Consider the following 26203-nt stretch of genomic DNA (forward strand, 5'->3'; position numbering starts at 1 on the left):
GCCCCGGTCCGGGAAGATCCCACATGCCACGGAGCGGCTGGGCCCGTGAGCTGTGGCCGCTGAGCCTGCGCATCCGGAGCCTGTGCTCCGCAACGGGAGAGGCCACAACAGTGAGAGGCCCGCGTACGGCAAAAAAAAAAAATGGGTAAGATGGGAATTCCCTGGTGGTACAGTGGTTAAGAATCCGCCTGCCAATGCAGGGGACATGGGTTTGAGCCCTGGTCCGGGAAGATCCCACATGCTGTGGAGCAACTAAGCCCATGCACCACAACTACTGGTGCGCTCTAGAGCCCGCAAGCCACAACTACTGAGCCTGAGTGCCACAACTACTGAAGCCCATGTGCCTACAGCCCATGCTCTGCAACAAGAGAAGCCACTGCAATGAGAAGCCCACGCACCGCAACAGAGTAGAGCCTCTCTCCACAACTAGAGAAAGCCCGCATGCAGCAACGAAGATCCAACACAGCCAAAAATTAATTAATTAATTAAATTTTAAAAAATGGGTAAGATGGCAAATTTGGTTTTATGTGTATTTTACAATTAAGAAAATTTTTTTAAATTTTCTTAATTTTTAAAAAAATGGGTAAAGGACTTGAATAGACATTTTTCCAAACATCCAAATAAGCATATGAAAAGATGTTCAATATCATTAGTCATTAGGGAAATGCAAATCAAAACCACAATGACATACCACTTCGCACTCACTAGATCTGTAGATGTCAACAAACTGATTCTAAAGTTTGTATGGAAAGGCAAAACATCCACGATAGCCTACACAATATTGAAGGAAAAGAAAAAAGCTGGAAGAAAGGAAAAAAAAAGTTGGAAGACTGACACTACCCGACTTCAAGATTTGCTATAAAGCTACCGTAATCAAGACAGTGTGGTACTGGCCAAAGAAGAGACAAATAGATCAATGGAACAGAATACAGAGCCCAGAAATAGACCCTCACAAATACAGTCACTCGATCTTTGACAAAGGAACAAAGACAATTCAATGGAGAAAGGATAGTCTTTTCAACAAATAGTGTTGAAAACAACTGGACATCCACATGCAAAACAAAGAATCTATACACAGACCTTACACCTGTCACAAAAATTAACTCAAAATGTACCGTAGACTTAAATGTAAAATGCAAAACTCTACAACTCCTAGAAGATAACACAGGAGGAAATCTAGGTAACCTGGGTTTAGTCATGCCTTCTTAGATACGACACCAAAAGCACAATCCATGAAAGAAAAAGTTGGCTAAGTTAGATTTCCTTAACCTTAAAAACTTCTGCTCTGTGAAAAACACTAAGAAAATGAAAAGAAAGCCACAGACTGAGAGAAAATATTTGTAAAACACATGTCTGATAAAGGACTGGTATCCAAAACATAAAATGAACTCTTAAGACTCAATAAGAAAACCACCCAATTTAAAAATGGGCAAAAGATCTAAACAGACACATCACCAAAAATACACAGATGGGAAATTAGCATATTAAAAGATGCTTTACATTGTATGTCATTAGGGAATTGCAAGTTAAAACCAAGTTTAACACAAATAGGATTTTGCACACCTATTAGAATGAGGAAAATCCAGAACACTGACAACACCAAATGCTGACGAGGATGCACAGCAATAGGAACTCTCATCCACTGCTGGTAGGAATGCAAAATGGTACAGCCACTATGGAAGACAGTTCGACAGTTTCTTCCAAAACTATATATACTCTAACCACACAACCCAGCAATCACACTCCTAAGTATCTACCCAAATGAGATGAAAGCTTATGTCCACACAAAAACATGCACACGAACGTTTATAGCACTTTTATTAATAACAGTCAAAATTTGGAAACAACCAAGATGTCCTTCAATAGGGGAATAGATAAACTGTAGTACATCCATACAATGGAATATTACTCAACAATAAAAAGAAAAGAGCTATCAGGTCACAAAAATAACCCTAAATGCTAAGTGAAAGAAGCCAATATGAAAAGACTACATACTGTATGGTTCCAACTATATGACATTCTGGAAAAGACAACACTATAGAGACAGTAAAAACATCAGTGATTGCCAAAGGTTTGGGGGAAGGAAGAAGGATAAAGAGGTGGAGGTTGGAGTACAGGATATGTTTAGAGCAGTGAAAATACTCTGCATGATAATATAATGGTGGATACCTGTTATTATACATTTGTTCAAACTCAGAGTGTGCAACAGTGAAAGTGAACCTTAGTGTAAGCTATGGACTTTAGTAATATAATAACGTATCTATACTGGCTCATCAACGGTAACAAATGTACTACACTAATGCAAGATGTTCATAATACGGAAAACTGAGAGCTGAGGAAGTATATGGGAACTCTCTGCACTTTCTGCTCAATTTTCTGTAAACCTAAAACTGACCAAAAAAGAAAATTAAAGAAGAAAAAACCCACAATGAGGTATCACTTCATACCCACTAGGTTGGTCATAATCAAAAAAATGAAAAGTAACAAATGTTAGCATGAACATGAAGAAACTAGAACCCTCCTACACTGCCGGTGGAAATGTAAAATGGTGCAGCCACGATGAAAAACAGTTTGGCAGCTTCCCAGAAAGTTAAACGTAGAATTACCATATGACCCAGCAATTCCATTCCTAGGTACGGACCATAATTAATGGTTAATTTTGTTACATGAATTTTACCACAATTTTTATTAAAAGCCATTGAGGGGAAAATATTTTTTTAATTATATTTTCTAGTTAACAAGAAAAAAAACAATTCATTAGATTATTACAAAGAAGAAAAACTGGGAAAGGAGACAAGAAATGAGTGAGAAGGGAAAACAGAAGATGGATAAGAATAAAGGGGAGAGAAAAATAAAGCCACAAAGAGGGGTGAAGAAAAATCTCAACGCATATCACAAAGAGAATAGGACAGAGGTAAAAAGCAGAGAGACAGAAAGATTCAATAGATTCTGCAGGAAGTGTATCTGTAAACCACATTACTTAATCAACAATTTCCATCCATAAATAAGTATTAGGAATATTTTTGAATCTTTGTAGAATAAAAATATCAATTCAAACACTGTTTATTTGGGCAATGAATTTTACAGCATTAAGAAAACTCTCCCTGCTAATGAGCACGTTAGCTGCTTCTTAAACCTTTGGTACTTACCAGTGGCCCCTCCCCCTCTCCCTTGAAGTCAGCTTCCGCACTAGGAGCTCTGTCAGCTCCCAAGGCTCACCTTTAGAGGCACATTTAGAGGAGTTTGGTAAGATCTAAAGAGGTACAATTTGGCACTTACTGTGCTTCTGCTAAGGAGACTCCTTAGGTGAAAAGCTAAGTTGAATGAGGGGATGATCTGAGGAAAGGAAGGAAGGATGTACTTCAGACTAGTTGAGGACTTTAAAGGGGGGAGATAAAGGGAGCCTTATTTTCCTTCCAGAAATGAGTAACCTAGTTCAACCTAGGGAAGGGAAACAATACAAGATTCAGAGCAGAAACCTTGGTCAAAAACAAAGAGTGATGTTTGGCTGGAGAATAAGCATTCCCCTAGGAACTTAAGTGCAGTAAAAGTGGATTTAACTGAAGTGAGGGATCCCTGACAACTTACCTCTGAAAGTAACAGTAACAAAAGGAGTTTGAGGATGGGAGGCAGAAGGGGATATGCTTTGGGTTATAGTGTTCAGATGAAATCTAGCTCCAGGAGCTGATGCTATCAAAATTCATATTTCTAACACACTGCCTGCAATATACTTCCCCATCTAAGATTTCTTACCGTATACACTGCCAGCAGAGCCAACTGGTTATAGGGGCGCCCATTCTTGGGAGCAATGTGCTGGGCTTTCAGGTACCAGCTGTAATAGAAAAACAGTAAAAAAAAAAAAAAAAAAAAAAAAGTTCTCTATCAACACTTTCCCAATTCATCACCTGATAGCCCTTACTAATTAAGCTGTAACCTTGGAGTGGTAAAGCATGAGGCAAATAGGGTCACCTGTAGGACATATATATAGGAGGCAGCTCAGGTGGCCCATTGCTCTTAATAGGGCTTGGATTAAAGCCACACAGGGAAGAGGAGTAATGAACAAGAGGCAACAGTACCTGCGTGCTTTCCCGTAGTTTGTCGTGTCATTGGCTTGCTCCCGATACCTGGCAATATCTCCTTGGCAAATCATACATCGCTGGGCACTGATCAAGGCATATTTTACCTTCAGGAAAAACAATCAGTTAGTAGCATATACCCAAGAAACTCTAACTTCAACCCCAAAGGACAGGGATGGGGTCAAAATAACAGAGCAGCATTCATAATAAGGCACCAGTCGTCCTCAACAAAGCAAAAAGTTTTCAGTCTAACCTTGACTAGAAAAAAAAGCCAACAATGTGATGCAAAATTTACTGAGAAAGAGTGCAAAAGGGAGGAGGTCATTCTTATTTCGAGTCCCAGTCAAGTGGAAGAAAACATTCTGACTCTCTTTGTAGTAGCTGTGTGATCTCAGCTAAGTCTTTGGGACTCACTTTCTTCATCGGCATATAAAAATACCTATCATAGGGAAACTGTAGGGAATAAGTGTAAAAATATAAATTATAAAGTGAAATACAGGGAATTCCCTGGAGCTCCAGTGGTTAGAACTCGATGCTTTCACTGCTGTGGGCCTGGGTTTGTTCCCTGGTTGGGGAACTAAGATTCCACAAGCCACGCAGTGCGGCCAAAAAAAAAAAAAAGTGATATACAAATATTAAAATAATTGTTTACTCTGTTCTTTTCCTGCCATCATCTTTCTCTCCTCAAACTGTTAATACAACTGTATCGTGTTACTGCATTGCATCCCCTTTGCAAGACAATAATAATTCCCTAAAACAATAAGTTACCCTTTAGCAAACACCTACAACGTGCCAGGACTGAGTAATACTACATGTTTCCTCACTGATGGGCTTGGCATCTGTCACTCAATGAGAAAACAAAAGAGCAAACCCTTAACAATCCCAAGACACGTACCCAACCAAAAAAACCTTCCTAAGGAACATCACTTCATAAGATATAATACGACTCCACCCACAGACAAGAAATTACCATGTCACTGAATAAAGTAGTAGATACTGACCCCACAGGAAGGCTCATTTACTAGCTAAGTGAGTAGCTACTGCACATCAGCCTCCTAACACATAACTCAAAAGTATGCCTCAGCAAAGTTATACATCACTACATGTCATACACCTTCAGAGTTCTGACTACTCCACACATTCCCCCTATGAATGAACACCAAGAATCCTCGGTATTTAACCGGTAAAGCACCAAGGAAACTGCTATGTTTCCACTCTACAGCCACTTTGCTACCTCAACGGGGGGAAGAAAACAAAAACAAATTCGGCCAAAGGCTCTCCACCATCCTCAGAATAAAGTACTAGATGGTCCAGCCTCTGCTGCTCACCTCTCCAGCACCACTTCCCCTCTCACTCTCTGTGCCTCAGACTAGGCTGTTCTCAGTTCCCCTATCACATGGTGCTTTTCCCACTCCAGGACCTTCACGTGTACCGTTCCTATTGCCGAGGATACACCTTTCACCTGGCCAAGGTCTCCGGTCTTCAGCCTCAGCTTAACTGTGACTTCCTCAGGCCTCTATGATCCTCCAAGCCCCTTCACACCACACCCCACAACATCCTCTGCGGAAGTCAATGCATCTGCAATTACCAATGCAACACCTGTACTCACCCCTAATCAAACTCCAAACTCTGAGAGCTAGGAACATGACTTTCTCGTTCCACACTGAATTAGGTGTGCCTAGAATGGCACCTGGCATGGAGGAGGGACTCAACAGATACTTGCTGACTAGTAATAGAACCTGTGCATGGCAATTCATCAGAAGGAGCAGAAAGGCAAGAGGAAGCCTCTGCTCCATAAATCACACTCCTTTCTCTAATGAATCAACCTCTTCCTCTCCCCTGGCCCTTTCCTCTCAACATATAATTACGCTAAAGTCTCTCCAAGCTTAGAAACAAACTTCTCTTGACACTATGTCTTTTTTTTTTTTTTTCGGTACGTGGGCCTCTCACTGTTGTGGCCTCTCCCGTTGCGGAGCACAGGCTCCGGATGCACAGGCTCAGCGGCCATGGCCCACGGGCCCAGCCACTCCGCGGCACGCAGGATCCTCCCAGACCGGGGCACGAACCCGCGTCCCCTGCATCGGCAGGTGGACTCTCAACCACTGCGCCACCAGGGAAGCCCGACACTATGTCTTTTGACTACCATCTTCCCTTCTTGCCTTCAGAGCCTTAAAAGAACAGTCTAAGTTACCCTCTCATTATATCTGCTGCCCCACTTCTCACTCACTACAATCTGGTCTCCATCCTCTCCAACTAATACAACTCATGATAAAGTCATCCAATCCAATGGACAGTTTTTAGTAATCTTAACATTTGAGGATTTTACAGCACTTGACAATTTTACCCACCACCACCTTAAAAATCTGACCCCCTGCTCTCTGGCTAGCTTTCCTAGTTTCCAACTTCTGCTTCAACTATCACCTACACATTGATGACTTCTGAATCTCTATCACCAGCCCAGCTCTTTCTCCTGAGCTCCAGACACACCATAACATTCATTTGTTCATTTTCAAGCTCCTCCACCTAAGCTGATCCAAAACTAATCTCTTCCTTCCCAGCCTCTCTCCTAGGGCACAAAATGGGAGATGATCTGGTCTCCTCAGGCCTCCAATCTCATCATTTACACCTAACCAGTCAGCAATTCAATTCTACTCCCTTATATCTTTCCAATCTGTCTCCTCTTCTCCACCTCCACCACCTCTACCTCAGTTCAGGCCCACACCTGACCCTCCTACTTCTACTTCTACTCTTGCCCAAACTCATCCATTTGCCAGACTGACTGGTTCCAAGAACAAATCTATGCTATCCATTTGTTGAAAATCGATCAATAGCTTCTCACTGCTTTCAGGAAAAAATCCAAACTCTTCAGCGTGGCATGTAAGAGCTTATGATCCATCCCTTCCTACTTCATCAGCTTTACCTCCTCCAACAGCCCAATCCACATCACAGACAACAGCACGCTGACCTCTTATACTTTCCCAGCAAGGTATGAGTCTCTCACTGTGCCCTGTATCAAAACTGCCCCTTCCACTCCTAGTCATGTTTCAAAACTCAACTTGACAGTCTCTAAGAAACCTTCCTTGACCCCCACCAGTCTAAAGCAGATTCAATTCCTTCCATGCCCCTTCAACACTCTATATGCCACTGCCGTAGTACTCATGACATCACGTTATAGTTGTTGGTTTAATTGGTCTGTTCCCCCACAGGGCTGTATTTTTTATTCTTGTATACTCAACACCTAGCATAGTGCCTAGCACATAACTAACACCAGATAAATGCTTACTAAGTGAGTGAATAAATTTAAGATAAAGAAGCTGGCTTACTGTCTTTCGTAATGGCTTGCTGCGAATGGCAAGACCGTCCATGTAGTCCTCCAGTTTGAACTTGTAAGTAACCTGCAGCTTCTGAAGCAAACTATCAAAGAAGTCACTACCCTATAAAGAGAAAAAATAAGAATCAGCCAAATCAGCCTGTTCTGATCCAATCTACCCAGAAAGTGGGGCAAGTGACCCTTTCACAGCTTTGTTAATAATCAGCCATCTGATGTAAAAGGAGGCATATACAGTATTTAGTGGCCACCAACTAAGCACAAGACAAATTGATAGCATAAGCCTTTCCGTGGTTTTAAAGATATGAAAACACACACACACACACACACACACACACACACACTCCAGCTAAGACATTCAGAAAGCTTCCAAACTCAAAACTAACTCCAATTGTCAGTAAGTTATGGTGTCAAGGAAGTAACAGACATAGGGTAGGCCTAAACCCAAGAAAAGAGCATACAGTTTGTTGTCAATGTTGTTATAAAACATAGTATTTTGGGTGGTAAAAACCCATCGCAACTAAAGGATGTTGAAGTCTTTATTCTGAGGACATAAAGATGATGGTTTACCTCATCCAAGAGCTCCAAAAGTCTGTTCCGAATCTGTTCTGGGTTCTCAACATTCGGATCCTTGAGAAGCTGCCTGAACTTCTCAATCACCTGATAGAAAGCATTCTTCCACAGGATCTGATCCACATTCTGATTATCAGAGAACTCGATATCTAATAGAATACAGCGCTCATACAGCTGCAGCAGTTCAGCTCTGGAATAAAATACATGCAGCTTCTAGCTCCAAATACACCACAGGAAAGGCTAGACCCAAGATCTGAGGTTCCTACAAATCAAACACCTTCCTTGGCTGGAAATCCAAAATGCCACCAGGTATAGTACTCACTCTAGTTTCCATTCTGCACAGCAGAATGTCATTCTAAAGACAGTTATGTCTAGGAAAGTAGTTCTTCCCCATATGCCTCCACCTAAATTTAACAGCCAAAGTAAAATCTTCACCACAAGTTAATGTTGTTCATTTCTTGGCACTTTAGAAAGTCTTTCCTTTTCCATATCCAGATTCCATGTTCTCTTAAAAGATTTTTTTCTTCTTAAAAGAAAAAGTGGGAAACATAATCATTTCTAGGACTAGAAACAAAATTTTCTGTTCTGTTTTTTCCAACTCCCCTTCCCTTACAAAAATCAATGTGAAAGGGAGATAACACCTGGCAGCTTACCTAAAAGGTTTCTACCTTCCTCAGCCATGGGGGCCTGCACACCTCCAGCTTATCCCCATTCCCCTCTAGCCAGGACGGAACCCACCATACCTGAGCTGAGCCATCTTCTCCAGGCCCTCGGGACTGATGCGGTCCCTGGAGAGCAGGTTGCTGAGCTGCAGTTCTTGGTTGTCAGCCACCCGGAGAAGCCGATGTAGTTCCTGTTGCTGCATGTTCCTCATGTGTTGCTCCATCTCCTCAGGACTCATGGTGCTGGCAGGGAGGGGGCTACAGACATACTGTCCTGATGGGGTTGGGTAGCCTGGGTAGTAAGGCGCTGGGTACACACCATTTGTAGGGCCCACCGGGTACTGCAGAGGGCTATAGCCTGTGTAAGGATACTGGGAGGCGGGGCCTGGTGTCCGGGGGTAATAATAAGGGTTGTCTGAGTTTTGAAACTTATAGTAAGATGCTTGGGCCTGGCGTGAGTCACCCCAAGAGGTAGGGCTGACTTCATCATCAGTGTCCAAGAAATGTAGCTGCGGTGTCTGGCTCTTCAGAGCAGGTTTCTGATCAGGATTGTTTGGGTCCCACAATCGTCGAGTGGTGCCTCCTCGGCCCCAACTCCGAGATCCCTTACTACCAGATCCAAACAAAAGCCGAGGTCCCGAAGGCGTAGACTCTGGAGAACCGGCTGAATTGACAGACAGGGTGGTATGGGCAGGCAGAATCAGAATGCCACGGCCACGACCCCGAAGTTCTTGTCTCAGGTTTTTGGACTCCTGCTTCTCAGAGCCTTTGCCCACACTGCTCGAGCCTTTGTCTGACTTTAACCTATCCGAATCCTCCCTGGCTGACCTCACCATGGGGGAATCTTTGTTCATGGTTTCTGCATCGAAAGTAACGCGAAGAGTGCCTCGATTTTCTTTACCATTGCTTTTCTGCTCTCCCTCCCCACAGCCAGACCAGCTTCTTTCTAAATGTTTCTTCCTTTCTGAGCTCCTCTGTGGCCCATCAGACTCATCAATTCTGTCCTCATCCAAGGAGTCAGTTGAGGACATAGATACTTGTTTCTTCAGTCGTGGCCTCTCCTTGGTCCGATCTTGGCGGCGGCGGCGACTTCCATTATCAGTCAGGCCAGTCCCCTCGGCGCTGTTGTTGCTACCCGCTGAGCTGGTACTGCAAGTGCGGTAGCGGTTCCTTCGTTTGTCTGAGCGGGAGTAGCGCTTCACAGAACCTGGCTTCCCCTGAGCTGGGTCATCATTCACCTTCTTCATGCCCTCCCCTTTTTCAACCCTCTTTCCTTTTTCCCCCTTTGCAGCCCTTATTGTGTCACCACTTAGGCTCTTTTCTGCCTCCTCTTTGTCTGGCTTGTTCACAACCTCCTCTTTCACATTTCCCCTACATGCATCTTCCTCTACTCTCAGTTGTTCTACCTGGTTGACGATTTCTTCCTCATCCACCCTGCTGGTCGATTCTTTGGTAACAGTCTGCAAACGCCTTCCAGGCTGATAGATCTGCATGTCAGGTTTCTTTGTTCTCTTGATAATTCTTAGACTTCGATCCTCTTGTCCAACAGTCCTAGGAAAAGACTCCTGTGCCCGAGTATTTTCTGGGTCTGCAGGACCATTTTGCTGTGGGCTGTCTTTGCAGACATCTTTAATGAGCTGTGTACCACTTCCAACAGCAGAAGAATCTCTGTCATTAACAATTTCATCCTTAAATTCGTGACCTCCAGAGGGTTCCTTGATTTTAGGTCTGTTCCTTAGTCGGGAAAGACCAGGCTTATAGATTTCAAGATCTGGGCGCCTGTTATCTTTGCGCTGCCTGGGCTCCTTCATGTTTTCTGTGATGTTGGAGAGAGTGTTGGGGAGGAAGAGGTAGAAGAATAAAGGGGAAGGAAAGGAAAAGGAATTGTCATTAAAAGTCAAGCAAGAGGGACTTCCCTGGTGGTCCTGTGGTTAGGTATCCACCTGCCAGTGCAGGGGACATGGGTTCGATCCCTGGTCAGGGAACTAAGATTCCACGTGCCACGGGGCAACTAGGCCCGCGCGCCACAACTAATGAGCCTGCGTGCCACAACTAGAGAGAAGCCCGCGCCGCACTGCAACAAAGAGCCCACACGCCGCAACGAGACCCCACATGCCACAACTGAGACCCGATGCAGCCAAAAAATAAACAAACATTAAAAAAAAAAAAAGTCAAGCAAGAATTACACATTGATATGTTAATACTGGTGGACAAGGAAGGAAATTTCTGCAGAAACAGAAATTCTACTAGGTTTACAATATTTGTTCAGCAACTGGCAAAACTAAGAACTTAACTGTGTTGGAGCTACCTACACCTGAGTTGGGGAAACAAGGAATAAAACCTACATTCTCTTGTTACCCAAATCATATTCGGATCCACAATACCCCAAACTACCTAATCATTGATAGAATAAAAGATCTCTAACCAGTTCTGCATTGGACTATTCTCTGCTATAGAGCTCTCAGCTCCATCCTGGTCTCTTCTTCTGCCTCTAACATTTTTCCAGTGTGGCTGAGTCCTTTTAACATACTAAGGGGTCGGGGGCAGTGGGTGGGGGGCAGAGAAGAAGAGGAGTATGCATAACAGTCCACAGTTCTGGACATCTCTGGAGAAAAAATTTGCAACTCCAGTCACTGAACTTGGCCAGGACAATCCTCTTCTTTAGGATTTCAACCACCCAATCACATACCTCCTGTTGAAGCAAACAGGAAGCAGTTCCTTTCACATTCTTCAACTCCACTCATGCTCACCAACTCTCTAACAGCAGCCAGCAGGGTCCTTCCAAGGAAATACTGCTCATACTGTCATCATTAGAATACTGAGACTAACTGCTACTATGATGATGTTATATGAGAAGAAAAAAGTTCCATAAAGGAGCTTTCCCTGGAGGATGATGGAAGTATTGTGACACGCTCTCAAAATACCAACGACTGGGGCACTCAAGAATAAGAGAACAGGACTTTAGAAACCACTCTCCAGGCTCCAGGAACTTACAGAATGACAGATAAGCAAGCATCAATTTTTTTACCTGTTACGTTTATCTGTTAAGGGGAGAGTCTACTGTAAATAGCCACTGAACTGTTCAGTAGGGAAGAAACAGGAATTAGTGAGATTACAGAGTACACTCAAAATGGAATGTTATAGAAAATCCTACTACTGTTCTATAAACACAAATGCAAACAAGCTCATAACAGGGATCACACGCTCCAGCACTTACACCCATGGGTGTAAGGAAATTGGAAAAAATACAAAACCCCACAGGGCTTCCCTGGTGGCGCAGTGGTTGAGAGTCCACCTGCCGATGCAGGGGACACGGGTTCGTGCCCCGGTCCGGGAGGATCCCACATGCCGTGGAGCGGCTGGGCCCGTGAGCCGTGGCCGGAGCCTGTGCTCCGCGACGGGAGAGGCCACAGCAGTGAGAGGCCCGCGTACCGCCAAAAAATAAACAACCCACAAAACTCTTAAGTTTAAGATACTGCTTCAGTATTTTCTGAAGTCTAAAAGACTGCTTCATCCACTACGAACAAAGGGAAAGCAGTTAACTCCAGAACAGCTCACCCTCAGCAGCCTGTGCAAGCTGGGGGGTGGGGTGGGAAGAACCACTACCACTTTCCAGAGAGGAGGGAGCAAACAACCTGAATAATCCAGTGCACATGACCCATGAAAACCAATTTCAGACTTCTGCCACAAGCCTGCAGGAATATAACTACCATTCTACACGACTCCACTGCCTAACCAAAGAGAGGTGAGACACTAGAATCTTCCTTGGTGCTTTCCTGGTGTGGCTGGACACTTTAACTTGCAAGTTGAACATTCTCCCTGATAAAAACTGCTCCCACACATGCCAAAGCCAAACCAGAGTAGAGTCAGCTCTCTGAGGTCCTGGATCCCTCCGGTGGCGCAGCCTTCAGAAGCCTGCCTTGGGGGGAAAAAGTTCAGCAACGAAGTCCCAAGCTGTTGAACCTTCCTCCTCGATGTTCCCAGCTCCTTCCAACGCTAAAGAAACGACGGGGCAGGCCTGCGAATGACTCCTCGGGGAACCATACACCCCGGGGCCCTCCACCAGACCCCGGAGCCCACTCCTTTCCGCGTCCCCTGACGGCTGGGAAGCCTGTGAGAGGGCTGGGGCAATGGGGAGCAGTCACCTTCGCCGTGAGAAAGGGGGCGGAGGAAGGAACCCGGGTTGCGCTCTCCCGGAGGGACCGTAGCCGGCAGATCCCGACCCCACACCGGCTCTCTGGCTGGTAGAGCGGGGAGGGACCGCCCTCGGCCCCCGCCCCCACTGTTGGGGGAAGGGGCGGGGGCTCTGGAGCACCGCGAACTAAGCGGGGAGGAGGCAGAGGAGGAGAGGGAGGCGGGGCGGGCAGGCCCAGCCCAGGAGCTGGGCGGCGCGACTCACCTCTGCTCCCGGCCTGCGGAGCCAGAGTGGCCAGGATCCCTCGCAGCTCCGACGCGGAGATCCGGACACGCTCCAACCCCTCCGCCATCTTCGCGGCTGCTGCTGCAGCTGCAGCTACTCCACCAGCGCCGCGCGCAGCCAGGAAACCACGACGGACGGGCGGCGCGCGCGCTCACCCACCTCCCACCCTTTTCCCCGCCCCCTCCTGCCCCCCCTCCCCAAACGACGGTGGCCGCACTGGGAGGAAAAGCGCCGAACGCACGTTCAGTCGGGAAGAGGCGGGCCGCGAGACTGGGTGGGGCATGCGGGCACCGCGCGTGCGCAGAGGTGTGGCCGGGAAGGTGCGCTGAGGCTGGAGTTGGAGGCGCGGCGCCTGGGAGGTGAGGTGAGGTCTGGCCCGGCCGAGCCAGGCCAGGCAAGGTGGGCGTTCGCTGCGGTGGCTGCTCTTGCTGCCGTGGTGGCCTTCGAGGACACCGGTACCAGCCTGGGGCTCGGGTTGACGGGGGCCTCCACCGTCCGGCCCTTTCCAGTCATCTTAGGCCAGGGTCTCCCGCCACAGGCCCGGACTACTGCCCCAGGCTTTTACTTTGCGACCTTCAAGATCTTGTAGGATAGTTAGTATTATGCCCCTTTTTTTTCTTTCTTTCTTTCTTTTTTTTTTTAAATGAGGAAACTGAATCCCAGAGAACCGTAGCAAATTGCCCAGGGTGACACAATCGATAATTACCAGAGACTCAAGAGTCTTTTCCTTTATGGCAATCTACATCCCAAACTTCGTGGCTTTTTTTTTTAAAATACAGTATAGATGGCTCTTGCTGAGGGAAGGGTTTGTGTGGAAATAAGTCAGGAGGTGTTATGAGTCGATTTGGGAATTTCTGTATCACTGTGGATTCTGGGGAAAATTACTTGACTTTCCTGGATCTCAGGTTGATTTTTTTTTTTTTTTTTCATTTTTAAAATGTAACTGGATCTGAAGACTGGTACTTTATCTGTTTGTTCATGAGCCCCGTGTTCAGAACTGTGATGGAACTCCCTCCTCTTGCAAGGTTGCTTCCCTCCACCTCTTGAGCTCCTTCTCAGTCCCACACAACCTATTGGACCTCTACACCATCAAAGTTACCGATTATTCCTTAGACTGGGCTTAAAAGATTTAAACAATCTCTGACAACTCATTCAATTCCTATTAGGTGGCAGACGCTTCGCCTCCACGAAGTTCTCAACAGATGGAGAAAGTCAGTAGATAGCAAAAGAAGGGGAGTGATTGGAGTGGTCAGAGCAGATGGCAATCTTTAAAACAGATATGAAAGAAGTAAGAAAAAAATGTTTGAAACTAATTTGTTTTCATAGTGAAATTGATGAGGACATTGCAACAGTTTTTTTTTAATGGAAAAATAATCTGAAGAAAACTTTCTTAGGAAAAACACCATTGCCAAATTAATACAGCAGTATCAGTGAGCTGCAGATGAGATATGCCAAAAGTTAAACCAGCTCAAAAAATCTTATGAGAACTCAGAGGGAAAATATAATAGAAACTATTGAGAGGTAAAGGTACGAGATATGGAGAATGGATCCAGAAAACTAATAATCAAATATGAGTCCAGAAGGTGATAACAGAACTGACTGAGGAGGAGCAATAATCAAATATATAATAGAAGAAAATTTACTCAGTTGATGGAAAATTTGGATTTAAGACTTAAATTCAACCCTCAGATTTAAAAGGTTCATGAAATACCAGGTAGAAATAAGTGAAAAGACAACCATATTTAGACCTGTATCACAATGAAAGCTGAGTTTAAAGAATTAAAATATGTGCTGATATAGTCAAGATACATTGTTAATTTTTTAAGCCAATTGCAGAACAAGATATAGAGTATGGTTCTGTCTGAGTGCAGCAAAACCATTTATTGCATATGTAAATTTCTATATAAATACATCAAAAAAGATGTGGAAGAATACATACCAAACTTTTTAAAATGGTTATCTTGGGAATTCCCTGGCAGTCCAGTGGTTAGGACTGCAAGCTCTCACTGCCAAGGGCCCGGGTTCGATCCCTGGTTGGGGAACTAAGATCCCACAAGCTGCACAGCGCGCACAAATAAATAAATAAGTAAAAAGAATGAAAATTAATAAGCTACGTATTCAATAAGGGTAGAAAAAGAAAATAAAAATAGAAGGAAGAAATAAAGATAAAATCAGAAATAATAAAGGAAAAAGAACAGCACTTGATAAATTGAAGCACTCATTCTTCAGAAATAGACATTAAAATAGACACATTTCTGGCAAAAAATTTTGAAAATTCAAGATATCCTACCAAATGCTTCATAGGTAATGCAAACTTAGCTCATCAAATCTCTGATTTTCCCCTAAAATATTTGTTTCTTTGCCAGCCTTATATCTCAGTAAATTATACCACCATCGAAGTCAAAACCCAAGAGTTATCCTTGACACCTCCGTCTCCCTCAGTCCCCACATTCAATCCAATATCAGGTTATGTCTCTTCTATATCTGTAGTGGTGACATATGGAGTTCATCACCTCAACATTTTCACCTTCCTTTTCTCTTGAAAACTGTCCCTTACTCTCACTCAGAAGTACTTTCTCTTTTCCTTTTTCTTTTTCCTTTTTTCCTTTCTTTCCTCTTACTCCCTTCATTTGCTCCTATTTTTCCCTCAGGTGCAGAGATTTGAGGCAGTCCTGCTGTTCAGTTCACATTATCATCAACAAGGCCTTTCTCATTTTATCTTTTTTTCCTTCATTCCAATTCCCAGTCATGTTCCTTTCTTCTTCCTTCAGTAGCCACTCTAATGTGTTTGATATATGTCCTTGGATATACATGTATCTTTGAATAATATATAGTATTGTTTTATATATGTATGTGTTTTAAATGTACATATTTGATATTGTGTTATAGAAATCATTGTTTCATGTTTCTGTAAATACTTCTATTGCATAGTATTGTCTTAAATGACCTCACACCCTTGGCCACTGGTCCTGGGCCTAGATGGGCCAATCAGAGTCCCTACCCAGAATTTTTGTTAACTGAAACTAAGAAAAAAAGAAAATCCCTCTCCAGTTTGGAAGCCGTAAAATGTAAAACACAGGAGCTGTCAGCAGCCATGTGTCCTGCCATGCGGAACCAGCTGGTCTGCAGTGAAAAGAATGAAGCCGACATGCAGAAAGCAGCAGAGGTGAGAAACAATGAGAAAGTCCTGGAAAATCTCAAAGTCCCTAGTTCCAGTTGTTCCTGATGTGCCATGTTCCTGCCCTTCCCATGGTTCAACTCTTCCTTGGATTCCATGAGCCAGTAAATTCTCATCACCTCCCTCTTGTGCCTAAGCCAGTTAAAATTGGGGTTCTATCACTCGTAACCAAGAGGCCTAACTAATTATAATCTCCAAAATGTATGTGCGTGTGTGTGTTTTAATTGTGGTAAAATACACGTAACATGAAATATACCATCATGATCATTTTTAAGTGTACAGTTCAGTAGTGTTAAGTACATTCACATTGTTGTACAACCAATCTCCAGAACTCTTTTCATCTTGCAAAACAAACTGTACCCATTGAACAACAGCTTCCCATTGCCCCCTCCTCCCCACAGCCTCTTACAATCACCGTTCTACTTTCTATGGATTTGACTAGGTACCTCACATAAGTGTAACCATATGGTATTCGTCTTTTTGTGACTGGCTTATTTCAATTGGCGTAACATCCCCAGGATTCATCCATGTTATAGCACATGTCAGAATTTCCTTTTTTGAGGCTAAATAATATTTCATTGTATGTATATATCCCATTTTGTTTATCCATTTATCTGTCGCTGGATACGTGGGTTGCTTCCACCTTTTGGCTATTGCAAATAATGCTGCTATGAACATAGGTGTACACATATGTCTTTGAGACCTTCATTGAATTCTTTTGGGTATATAACCAGAAGTGGAATTGCTGGATCATATGGTAATACTGTTTAATTTTTTGAGGAACTACCACACTGTTTTCCACAGCAACTGCACCATTTTACATTTCTACCAACAGTGCACAAGGACTCCAGTTTTTCTACATCCTGCCAACACCTGTTATTTTCCTAGTTTAGGGGTTTTTAAAATAGTAGCCATCCTAATAGGCATAAGGTGGTATCTCACTGTGGTTTTGATTTGCATTTCTCTAATGATTAGAGATGTTGAGCATCTTTTCATGTGCTTGTTGGCCCTTTGTATATCTTTTTTGGAGAAATGTCTATTCAAGTCCTTCGCCCATTTTTTGATGGGTTTGTTTTTCCAAAATGTATCTTGAATGATTATTTTTTTCTACCTCCACTTTCACCATCCAAGCCCCCCTGTTGTTTTTCGTGTGGACAACTGTAATACTTCATAACTGGATACCTTGATTCCACTCTTCTCTCTTTCCTTTTCATTCATTGCAATGTAGCAAGTGATTTTCTGTAAATATGGATTCTAACATGTCACCTGCTCAGAAGTCTCCAATGGCATTTTTAAAAAAACTTTTATTGGAGTATAGTTGATTTACAATGTTGTGTTAGTTTCCACTGTACAGCAAAGTGAACTCTTTTTTAGATTCTTTCCCATATAGGTCGTTACAGAGTATTGAGTAGCGTTCTCTGCTATACAGTAGGTCCTTATTAGTTATCTATTTTATATATAGTGGTGTGTATATGTCAGTCCCAATCTCCCAATTTATCCCTCCCCGCCCCCTCCCCTGGTAACAAGTCCAATGGCATTTTATTGCTCTTAAAAAAAAAAATCCATGGACTTCCCTGGTGGTCCATTGGTTAAGAGTCCACGCTTCCACTGCCGGGGGCGTGGGTTCAATCCCTGGTCTGGGAAGTTCTGCATGCTGTGAGGTGCGGCCAAAAAAAAATTCCATGAGTCATGGTCTCTTATGATCTAGACTCTGCCAACTTCACTCTCCTTATCTCTTATCACATTTCCCATTGATCACATTTTCAGATACATTGACCTTTTAATTCCTGGAAAATGCCAATCTCTTTCCCTCCTTAAAGCCTTCACATAATATTCCCTCTACCTGAAACACTTTCCCCACTACTCTGCCCATTCATCTTTTAGGTCATAATTTAATTTTACTTCTCAAGAAAAAAAAACTAATTATTCACAAAATAATAAAAATTCAGTTCTACATAGAGGGTCTTCATTGACCTCCTTCACTGATCTAAATAAGGCCTCCCACTATAGTATCCTATCATAATACACTTCCCTAAGTTAACTTATCAATGTTTGTAAATACATATTTAATTGGATTATTTGTTAGACACCTCTCCAATACATTGTAATCTTTGAGAGGAGGAACAAGTCTACTTCTCTAGTACTATATCCCCAGATCAAACAGTATCTGACACAGAAGGTGCTCAAATTTGTTGAATGAATGAATACCACAGATACGAAAAATACTTAGAAATATTAATATGTACAGCTTTATACTAATAAATTTTAAATTAAGTGATTTTACAAAAAAAATTACTGAAATTAATTCAGGAGGAGATGGCAAATCCATATAAACCAGTAACTATGAAGTCATTGAAAAAGTTACGAGAGGTACATTTTTAAGGTAAAGACAAATTATCTTTATTTGCAGATAGCATGATTGTTTCGAGAATAAACTGTAAAACTATTAGATCTAACAAGATAATCTGGTAAAGTATCCTATTACATGATAAATATACAAAAATTATTAGCTTTCATATACATCATCAGTAAGCAGTTTAAAAATCTAATTTTAAAAATGCCTTATCTTGGGGCTTCCCTGGTGGCTCAGTGGTTGAGAGTCCACCTGCCAATGCAGGGGACACGGGTTCGTGCCCCGGTCTGGGAAGATCCCACATGCCGCGGAGCGGCTAGGCCCGTGAGCCATGGCCGCTGAGCCTGCGCGTCCGGAGCCTGTGCTCTGCAACGGGAGAGGCCGCAACAGTGAGAGGCCCGCGTACCGCCAAAAAAAAAAAAAAAAAAAAAAAAGAGAACAAAAAGAATGGATAAACAACAAGGTCCTAAAGCACAGAGAACTATGCTAAACATCCTGTGATAAACCATAATGGAAAAGAATATGAAAAACAAGGTATGTATATGTATAACTGAATCGCTTTGCTGTACAGCAGAAATTAACACATTGTAAATCAACCTTACTTCAATAAAAAAAAAGTTCAGTCACTAGTAATTAAAGAAATGTAAACTACTAGACATAAATTGACAGATAAAAATGATACAGTAAGGGTGAAGGAAAATAGGCATTCCTTAGAAAGTGCTGTTGGAGTATAAATTGATATGATCTATAACTCTTCTGGAGATCAGTTTGGCAGTGGTATCAAAAACCTTAGAAGTATGTATGCCTTTTAATGTAAAATACCACTGGTGGAATCTACTCAAAGCATGTATAGAGATAAACAGAGATCTTGCAACAAGGCTGTTCATTACATCATTATTTATCATAGCCAAAAAAAAAAAAAAAAGGAAATCTAAATGTTCAACAGAGTTATCTAAAACTATGGTATTTTTGTAAAAAGAAGTACTAGTAAGTCATTTCACTAGAAATCACAGTGATTTCCCTGGCAGTCCAATGGTTAAGACTTCGCCTTCCAATGCTGGGGATGCGGGTTCAATCCCTGGTCGGGGAGCTAAGATACCACATGCCTCGTGGCCAAAAAAAACAAAACATAAAAAACAGAAGCAATATTATAACAAATTCAATAAAGACTTTAAAAAATGTTCCACATCAAATAAAATAAAAAGTCACATAAATATATCTACTGATAAGCAAAGATTCATAGATATATTGTCTGAAAAAAGCAAGTTAACAAACCTGTCAAAAAAGTTTTGTCTGCATATGTATGTGGGTCTGGAAAGAGAGACAACAGAGCTTCGGTAGCAATTGTCTTTGGAGAGGAAAGCAGATTAAATTGTTTTTCTATTGAACATACATTACCTTTGTTAATAAGGAAAAATAAAGAGAAACATCATGTTTAAACACTACAGTAAAAATAGTAAAAAGTGGAAGCATAATACAGTTACTGAAAATTATAATTATGAAAACTTTGAGGAATGAGCCAAATGGAAAAGGAGTAAAAATGTTATTTATGCTTTGATTTTAACTGTTATATATGTATATTGAAAAAACAGAAGGAAACATAGGGACATAATTTATTAAGATGGTAGGATTGTAGGCAATTTTTCCCCTTGGTAAATTGTGAAATATTTTTTTAAAATAAAAATTTGTAGCAGATTTTGAACCCAGTTTATTCAAGCTTCACAATCATGAAAATGTAGAGACCAGTGGCAGTGCCAAGAGATGGATGGTAGGGGCGAGGGCTGAGCTTTAAGCCTTCAATAATCATCACCAGTTATCTCCTGTGAGGTTTCAACAAAGCAAACTTATACACCAAGAAACTCAGCTTCAAGAGAAGTTCCCTTATGCAGAGATTCTGGACCCCAGTAATGGAGACAGTCCCCACATTAACACCACAGACCCTGAGTCTATTTTCCTATGTTATGCATTTTCTTTTTTTATTTTCTTAAGATTTTTGTTTGGTTGTTTTTTGGGGGTTTTGTTTGTTTGTTTTAGTTTAAGGTTCACAGCAAAATTGATGGGAACAGAAATTTGCCATATACTCCCGGCCCCCACACATGTATAGCCTCCCCCATTATCAGCATCCCCCACCAGAGTGGTATATTTGTTACAGCTGAACCTACATTGACATGCCATTAGCACCAAAGTCCATAGTTTACATTATGGTTCACTCTTGGTGGTGTACATTCCATGGGTCTGTGTTATGCATTTGCAAAATCTACTTTAAATACATCGTCTAGGCTTGCTTTGACCCCTCTTATTCCTGGGTTTCAGAACCATGTGTGATCAGTACTGCATCTCCTTTGCTGATGTTGAGAAAGCACATATCAACATTCGAGATTTTATCCACCTCACACCAGTGCTAACAAGCTCCATCTTGAATCAAGTAGCAGGGCGCAATCTTTTCTTCAAATGTGAACTCTTCCAGAAAACTGGATCTTTTAAGGTAACAATCTCTTTTGATAGTGTATCATGTTTCTTTTCAAGCCACTTTGATTCTCTTGACCACCCAGTGAGGTAGGTACAATTAATATCTTTTTACAGCTAAAGAAATTGTAGAAATTTTCCTTTGCTCAAGTCCTGGTTACTTAGCATCATGGCGTTGACAAGAGCCACTTTTACACAATCTCAAAATTCCGTATAATTAAGGTGATCACATATAATTTACTATCCAGACTAGGACATGTTTGAGAATGAAAAGGGGGAACTTCTAACGATTAAGCCGAGATCACAGTCATCAACCTGGACATGTGTGATCACCCTGTATATAGCCAAGTTTAAGCATTCACTTTGTCAACTTACTATTTGTTTATACCTTATTATGAATATAAACAATCTAACCCTAGCTCAACCCTCATATAACAGGACCTTTTTCTACAAAATATGTCAGTGCCTCTCCTATGCATACAGATAGATTTCTGTGCTGATTTGTTACCTGAATTCTCTGACTGTTAGTTGAACTTTAAGATCCATTCAGGTAAAAATCTGAAAAGCTGCATTTTGCACTGTGCCTAACAGGTATTGTTAGTACCCATTAAGTGGTAGCTTTAGGATTTCAGGAATTTACCTTTTTCCATACCCATTAACTGAGAACTTTTATTTTAAACAAACAAAAGCTTCTCCATTCTCTTTTGCCCTTTGCTTCTGCCATGGTTTATTTTTCATTCATCACGCATCAAGCACTTATTTTCACCAACTATACTAGGTATATGTACACTAGGCCTTGCCCTATATCCATACTTGCAGGGGAAGACAAAATAGGTTGATGACAAATGTCTTAAAAGAGTTACAAACAAGGGCCATGGAAACGAATGAAGTACCTAATTTTGCCTGGGAGAACAAGGAGGTTGAACCAGGTGTTGTTTGATCCAAGTTTTATAGGATGAGTACTTTTAGCCAGATCAGGGAGTGGGGGAAAAGAACTACAGGTAGAGGCATCAGCATGCCAAGAGGTACAGAGTTGTGAGCTAACCTGGTAGGATGGAAACTAGAGGCAATTTAGGATGGCTACAACGGTAGAGGTAGATATGTTTAGAAAGGCTGCAGCTTGTAAGGGATTTGTACTTCTCTTACAAAAATGGGCAATCAATGAAAAAGGTAACGTTTGTTTTTTAAAAGCTCACTTTCCTAATCTAGTGGAACTATTAGATGAGAATAATCCTTGAGGCAGGATCAGCTGAGATTTGGTGATACCAAGTTGAGAAATGAGGCCTCACCAAGGTAGTGGCCAAGATGAACATGAGGTATTTAGGAGATAGACTCAATAAGATTTAGTCATGGAGTGGATGTGCAGTATTGGAAGAGAAAAATGTAAAAAAGCTCCTTGGTTTTTTGAAAAGAATTTTTAATCAAATATATTAATTCACCATTCCTCTTTTCCAGATTCGTGGTGCCCTTAATGCAATCAGAGGCTTGATTTCTGCCACTTCAGAAGAGAAGCCCAAAGCTGTTGTTACTCACAGCAGTGGAAACCATGGCCAGGCTCTCTCCTATGCTGCCAAATTGCAAGGTACTTGATTAATTTCCCAGGGTACTGGGTAGGCTCGTCAGAGGACTGGAAAAGCAGCCTTAACTTTCAGTGAGGTTGGTGATAGCTGAGGGAATAAATTTCCAAGTCCCTGATTACAAGCAAACTGAACATAAATTTCTATCCTAAATTCTGATTTGTACTAACCAAACATGCTTCTCCCTCCCAGGGATTCCTGCTTATATTGTAGTGCCCGAAACAGCTCCCAACTGTAAAAAATTGGCGATACAAGGCTATGGAGCCTCTATAGTATACAGTGAACAAAGCGACGAGGTAAGGAGAGAGCAATGTTCAGTACCACCTTAACAGCTTTCATAGTAAAATGAAACTTCTCTTCCTACCTTACTGGCTGCAGCTTCTGTCTCCTTTGTTGTTTCTCTAAGTGTTGGCACGCACGACCTTTTCTCTACCTACACTCACTCAGATGATCTCATTAGTCTCATAGTTTAAAATATCACCTACACTCTAACTCCAGCCCTGAACTTTGCTCTTAACCAGACTTGTACATTCCCACTTGGGTGCCTTAATAGGCCTCTCAACCTTACTGTCTAAAACCAAACTCCTCATCTTAATACTGTTCCACTTCCAGTCTTCCCCATCTCAGTAAATGGCAACTTTAATCCTTCATTATCCTCAAAACATGGAGTTATCTTTGATAACTCTGATACCCCACATCCAAATCTTAGTCCTTTCAAAATATTTCCATAATCCAACTTTTTTTTTAAATTAATTTATTTTTGGCTGAGTCGGGTCTTTGTTGCTGCGCGCTGGCTCTCTCTAGTTGCAGTGAGTGGGGGCTACTCTGTTGCGGTGCGCGGGCTTCTCATTGCGGTGGCTTCTCTTGTTGCGGAGCGCGGGCTCTAGGCGCGTGGGCTTCAGTAGTTGTGGCTCACAGGCTCCAGAGAGCAGGCTCAGTAGTTGTGGTGCACTGGCTTAGTTGCTCTGCAGCATGTGGGATCTTCCCGGACCAGGGCTCGAACCCGTGTCCCCTGCATTGGCAGGTGGATTCTTAACCACTGCGCCACCAGAAAAGCCCAATCCAACTACTTCTAACAGCCTCTACCTTCACCATCCTGATTCAAACCAATGTCAGTCCTCACCTAGATTCAGTAGCCTCCTAATTGGTCCTCTGCTTCCACCCTTGCCCCACGAGTCTTGTCTCCAAAAGAGCAACCAGAGCTATCCATTTGGTAAGTCAGAATGTGTCTGTCAGCCTAAAATCCTCCAGTGGTTCCCCATCTCATACACAGTGGAAACCAAAGTTCTTGCAATCATCTATGGCCCAGATGAACTGGCCCATTTCTATTTTTCTGACTTCATCTCCCACTATTACTCTCCTCCAAACACTCCACACAAACCACACTTAGTTTCTCAGAAAGCCAAGCACTCCTCTCTGTAGTCTTTGTACTTGCTGTTACTCTTTCCTTGGAATGTTCTGGAGGTACACAGGACTTGTTCAAATCTATTAAAATGTCACTTTACCAGTGGCCCTTCCCGAGCACCCTATATAAAATAAATTCATTTTTCTCTAAAGCATTTAGACATACCATATATTTACTTATATCCCACCCCTCCTCACCATATTAGAACATAACTCCACTGAGTGCAGGGACTGTTTTGTTCGGTTATATCCCCAGTGCCAAAACAAATTGTGAAAAAAGTAGATGGCAAATAAAGTGTTAAATGACTGAATCTAACTTGTTGGGAACTCTATTAAATATAAATAAAGTAAGCTAAATTAATGTACTCTTTCAGTCCAGAGAAAATGTTACAAAAAGAATTGTGGAAGAAACAGAAGGCATCATGGTACATCCCAACCAGGAGCCTGCAGTGATAGCTGGGCAAGGGACAATTGCCATGGAAGTCCTAAACCAGGTAAAAGCTTAGTTAGTTCTTGTTTAGCCACTTACTGGTAATGCTGTTTGGCTGTAGAACCAATTATTTTATATGTACATATAAAACTGGTTATTAATAGACCTATTTATACTTTATATTCTTTTCATTAAAGGTTCCCTTGGTAGATGCACTGGTGGTACCTGTAGGAGGAGGAGGAATGGTTGCTGGAATAGCAATTACAGTTAAGGTAAGAAAACAGCTTCTGAAGGACTCCCTACTTCAGGCATAGAAGAGTTTATTTTACATCATAGTACATTGTGAATACTTGCTCAACATTCCCCCAAATTGCCATTCCTTCTCATCATCCCTTGGCACTTGAGATAGAAGGCCCTTCTCTTCACCACTACCCTTTTTCTTTTTTTTGGCCGCGCGGCATGCGGAATCCTAGTTCCCAGTGACTGAACCTGTGCCCCCTGAAGTGGAAACGCGGAGTCTTAACCACTGGACCGCCAGGGAAGTCCCTCACTACCCTTTTCTTAACGAAAACTTTACAGCACAAAAGCCATTACAATGAGTGGCACCCTCACAGTCCTCTGAGTTCCATCTCACCAACCTACTATCCAAGTCAGTGGCTACTCTTTTCCCAAGTTACCAGCAGAACCAGCTGTGATCTAGGCCACCGAGGCCAGAGTGGAAAACAATTTCAAGTGCTTAAAGGCCCTATTTCCATTACATCGATTAAAAGAAAGCCTCTTGGGCAGAAATATGTTAACTGTACCAATCATTTTACTGCAAGCATGCAGGCAAAATGCTGTGGCTAGTCGTAAGCTATCTAATATTCCTCTTCCTAGGCTCTGAGACCTAGTGTCAAGGTATATGCTGCTGAACCCTTGAATGCAAATGACTGCTACCAGTCCAAACTGAGAGGGGACCTGACCCCCAATCCCTATCCTCCAGAAACCATAGCAGATGGTGTCAGATCCAGCATTGGCTTAAACACCTGGCCTATTATAAGGGACCTCGTGGATGACGTCTTCACTGTCACAGAGGATGAAATTAAGGTGAGGCCCCAAGAGGAAAGGAGATAACAAAAGAATGGAGCAACTTCTTAGACAAAAAACCCTCCTGTTGTAAGTGGCAACTCACCCACTAGGGACTCAACTAGGTGATTTCATGACACGTAGGTGGGTGCCCTAGATGTATTAAGACCATAGAAGCAGAGTTGGAATGAAAAAAGCCCTGCCCTTCATTGGCAAGCACAAACATATAGCAATAGGAAAATTCAGACGAGGCATATTATATCCCCATCTGGCCTTTGACTATAAAGGCCAACCATGTAGGCTCTTTCCCCTTTTCCCATTTCACTAATTCTTACTCCTTTCTATACCAACAGTATGCAACCCAGCTGGTGTGGGAGAGGATGAAATTGCTTATTGAACCTACAGCTGGTGTTGGAGTGGCCGCTGTGCTGTCTCAGCATTTTCAAACAGTTTCCGCAGAAGTAAAGAACATTTGTATTGTGCTCAGTGGTGGAAATGTAGACTTAACTTCCCTAACTTGGGTGAAGCAGGCTGAATAAGCCAGCTCTTTAGAAATCTGTTTCTGTTTAATATGTGCAAAAGGAAGAAAAGGGATTCAGTGTCTAAACACTTGGAAATTTTGTCTCCTGGTCATTGTCAACTTCCTATCTTCCCCTCTTAAAGAGCTTTCA

The 26203-nt window shown here is 42.4% G+C and overlaps 2 protein-coding genes across 7 annotated transcripts in view; one reads left to right on the forward strand and one right to left on the reverse strand.

Moving 5' to 3' along the window:
* Window positions 1–13217, reverse strand: part of SMG6 (SMG6 nonsense mediated mRNA decay factor) — a 236582-nt gene extending 223365 nt beyond the window's left edge. Inside the window, exons 1-6 of one of the 2 annotated variants that reach the window (XM_059997290.1) lie at window positions 13039–13217; window positions 8721–10455; window positions 7975–8167; window positions 7400–7510; window positions 4077–4183; window positions 3754–3832 (exon numbers count right to left, since the gene is read on the reverse strand). In XM_059997290.1, the coding sequence (XP_059853273.1) occupies window positions 3754–3832; window positions 4077–4183; window positions 7400–7510; window positions 7975–8167; window positions 8721–10455; window positions 13039–13126 (2313 nt within the window). In that variant the 5' untranslated portion in view covers window positions 13127–13217. Of the gene's footprint in view, window positions 1–3753; window positions 3833–4076; window positions 4184–7399; window positions 7511–7974; window positions 8168–8720; window positions 10456–12784; window positions 12861–13038 lie in introns of those variants that run through there. The other variant, XM_059997291.1, reaches the window with a different exon arrangement.
* Window positions 13218–13292: 75 nt separating this feature from the next.
* On the forward strand, window positions 13293–26139 carry SRR (serine racemase). 5 transcript variants are annotated; one of them, XM_059997293.1, is made up of 9 exons: window positions 13378–13418; window positions 16139–16225; window positions 20904–21075; window positions 22512–22638; window positions 22826–22929; window positions 24412–24531; window positions 24665–24739; window positions 25344–25553; window positions 25886–26139. In XM_059997293.1, exons 2-9 carry the CDS (start codon window positions 16197–16199, stop codon window positions 26069–26071), a joined length of 1023 nt encoding a protein of 340 aa, XP_059853276.1. In that variant the 5' UTR covers window positions 13378–13418; window positions 16139–16196; the 3' UTR covers window positions 26072–26139. The 5 variants fall into 5 exon arrangements, with proteins under 5 accessions (XP_059853278.1, XP_059853279.1, XP_059853276.1 ...); XM_059997297.1 differs by lacking the exon at window positions 16139–16225 and adding an exon at window positions 14226–14347 and having other exon boundaries at window positions 13393–13418; XM_059997294.2 differs by having other exon boundaries at window positions 13400–13418; window positions 16111–16225.
* The last annotated feature ends 64 nt before the right edge of the window (window positions 26140–26203 follow it).

The sequence above is a fragment of the Delphinus delphis genome, chromosome 19 (assembly GCF_949987515.2).
Source record: "Delphinus delphis chromosome 19, mDelDel1.2, whole genome shotgun sequence".
Taxonomy (NCBI): domain Eukaryota; kingdom Metazoa; phylum Chordata; class Mammalia; order Artiodactyla; family Delphinidae; genus Delphinus; species Delphinus delphis.

What these genes read in the sequence shown, in the direction of transcription:
- SRR (XM_059997293.1), top strand. Translation starts at nt 16,197, where the DNA reads ATGAAGCCGACATGCAGAAAGCAGCAGAG. An exon ending in ACATGCAGAAAGCAGCAGAG is followed by an intron (nt 16,226 to 20,903) that starts GTGAGAAACAAT and finishes CCTGGGTTTCAG; the next exon opens with AACCATGTGTGATCAGTACT. An exon ending in AGAAAACTGGATCTTTTAAG is followed by an intron (nt 21,076 to 22,511) that starts GTAACAATCTCT and finishes CCTCTTTTCCAG; the next exon opens with ATTCGTGGTGCCCTTAATGC.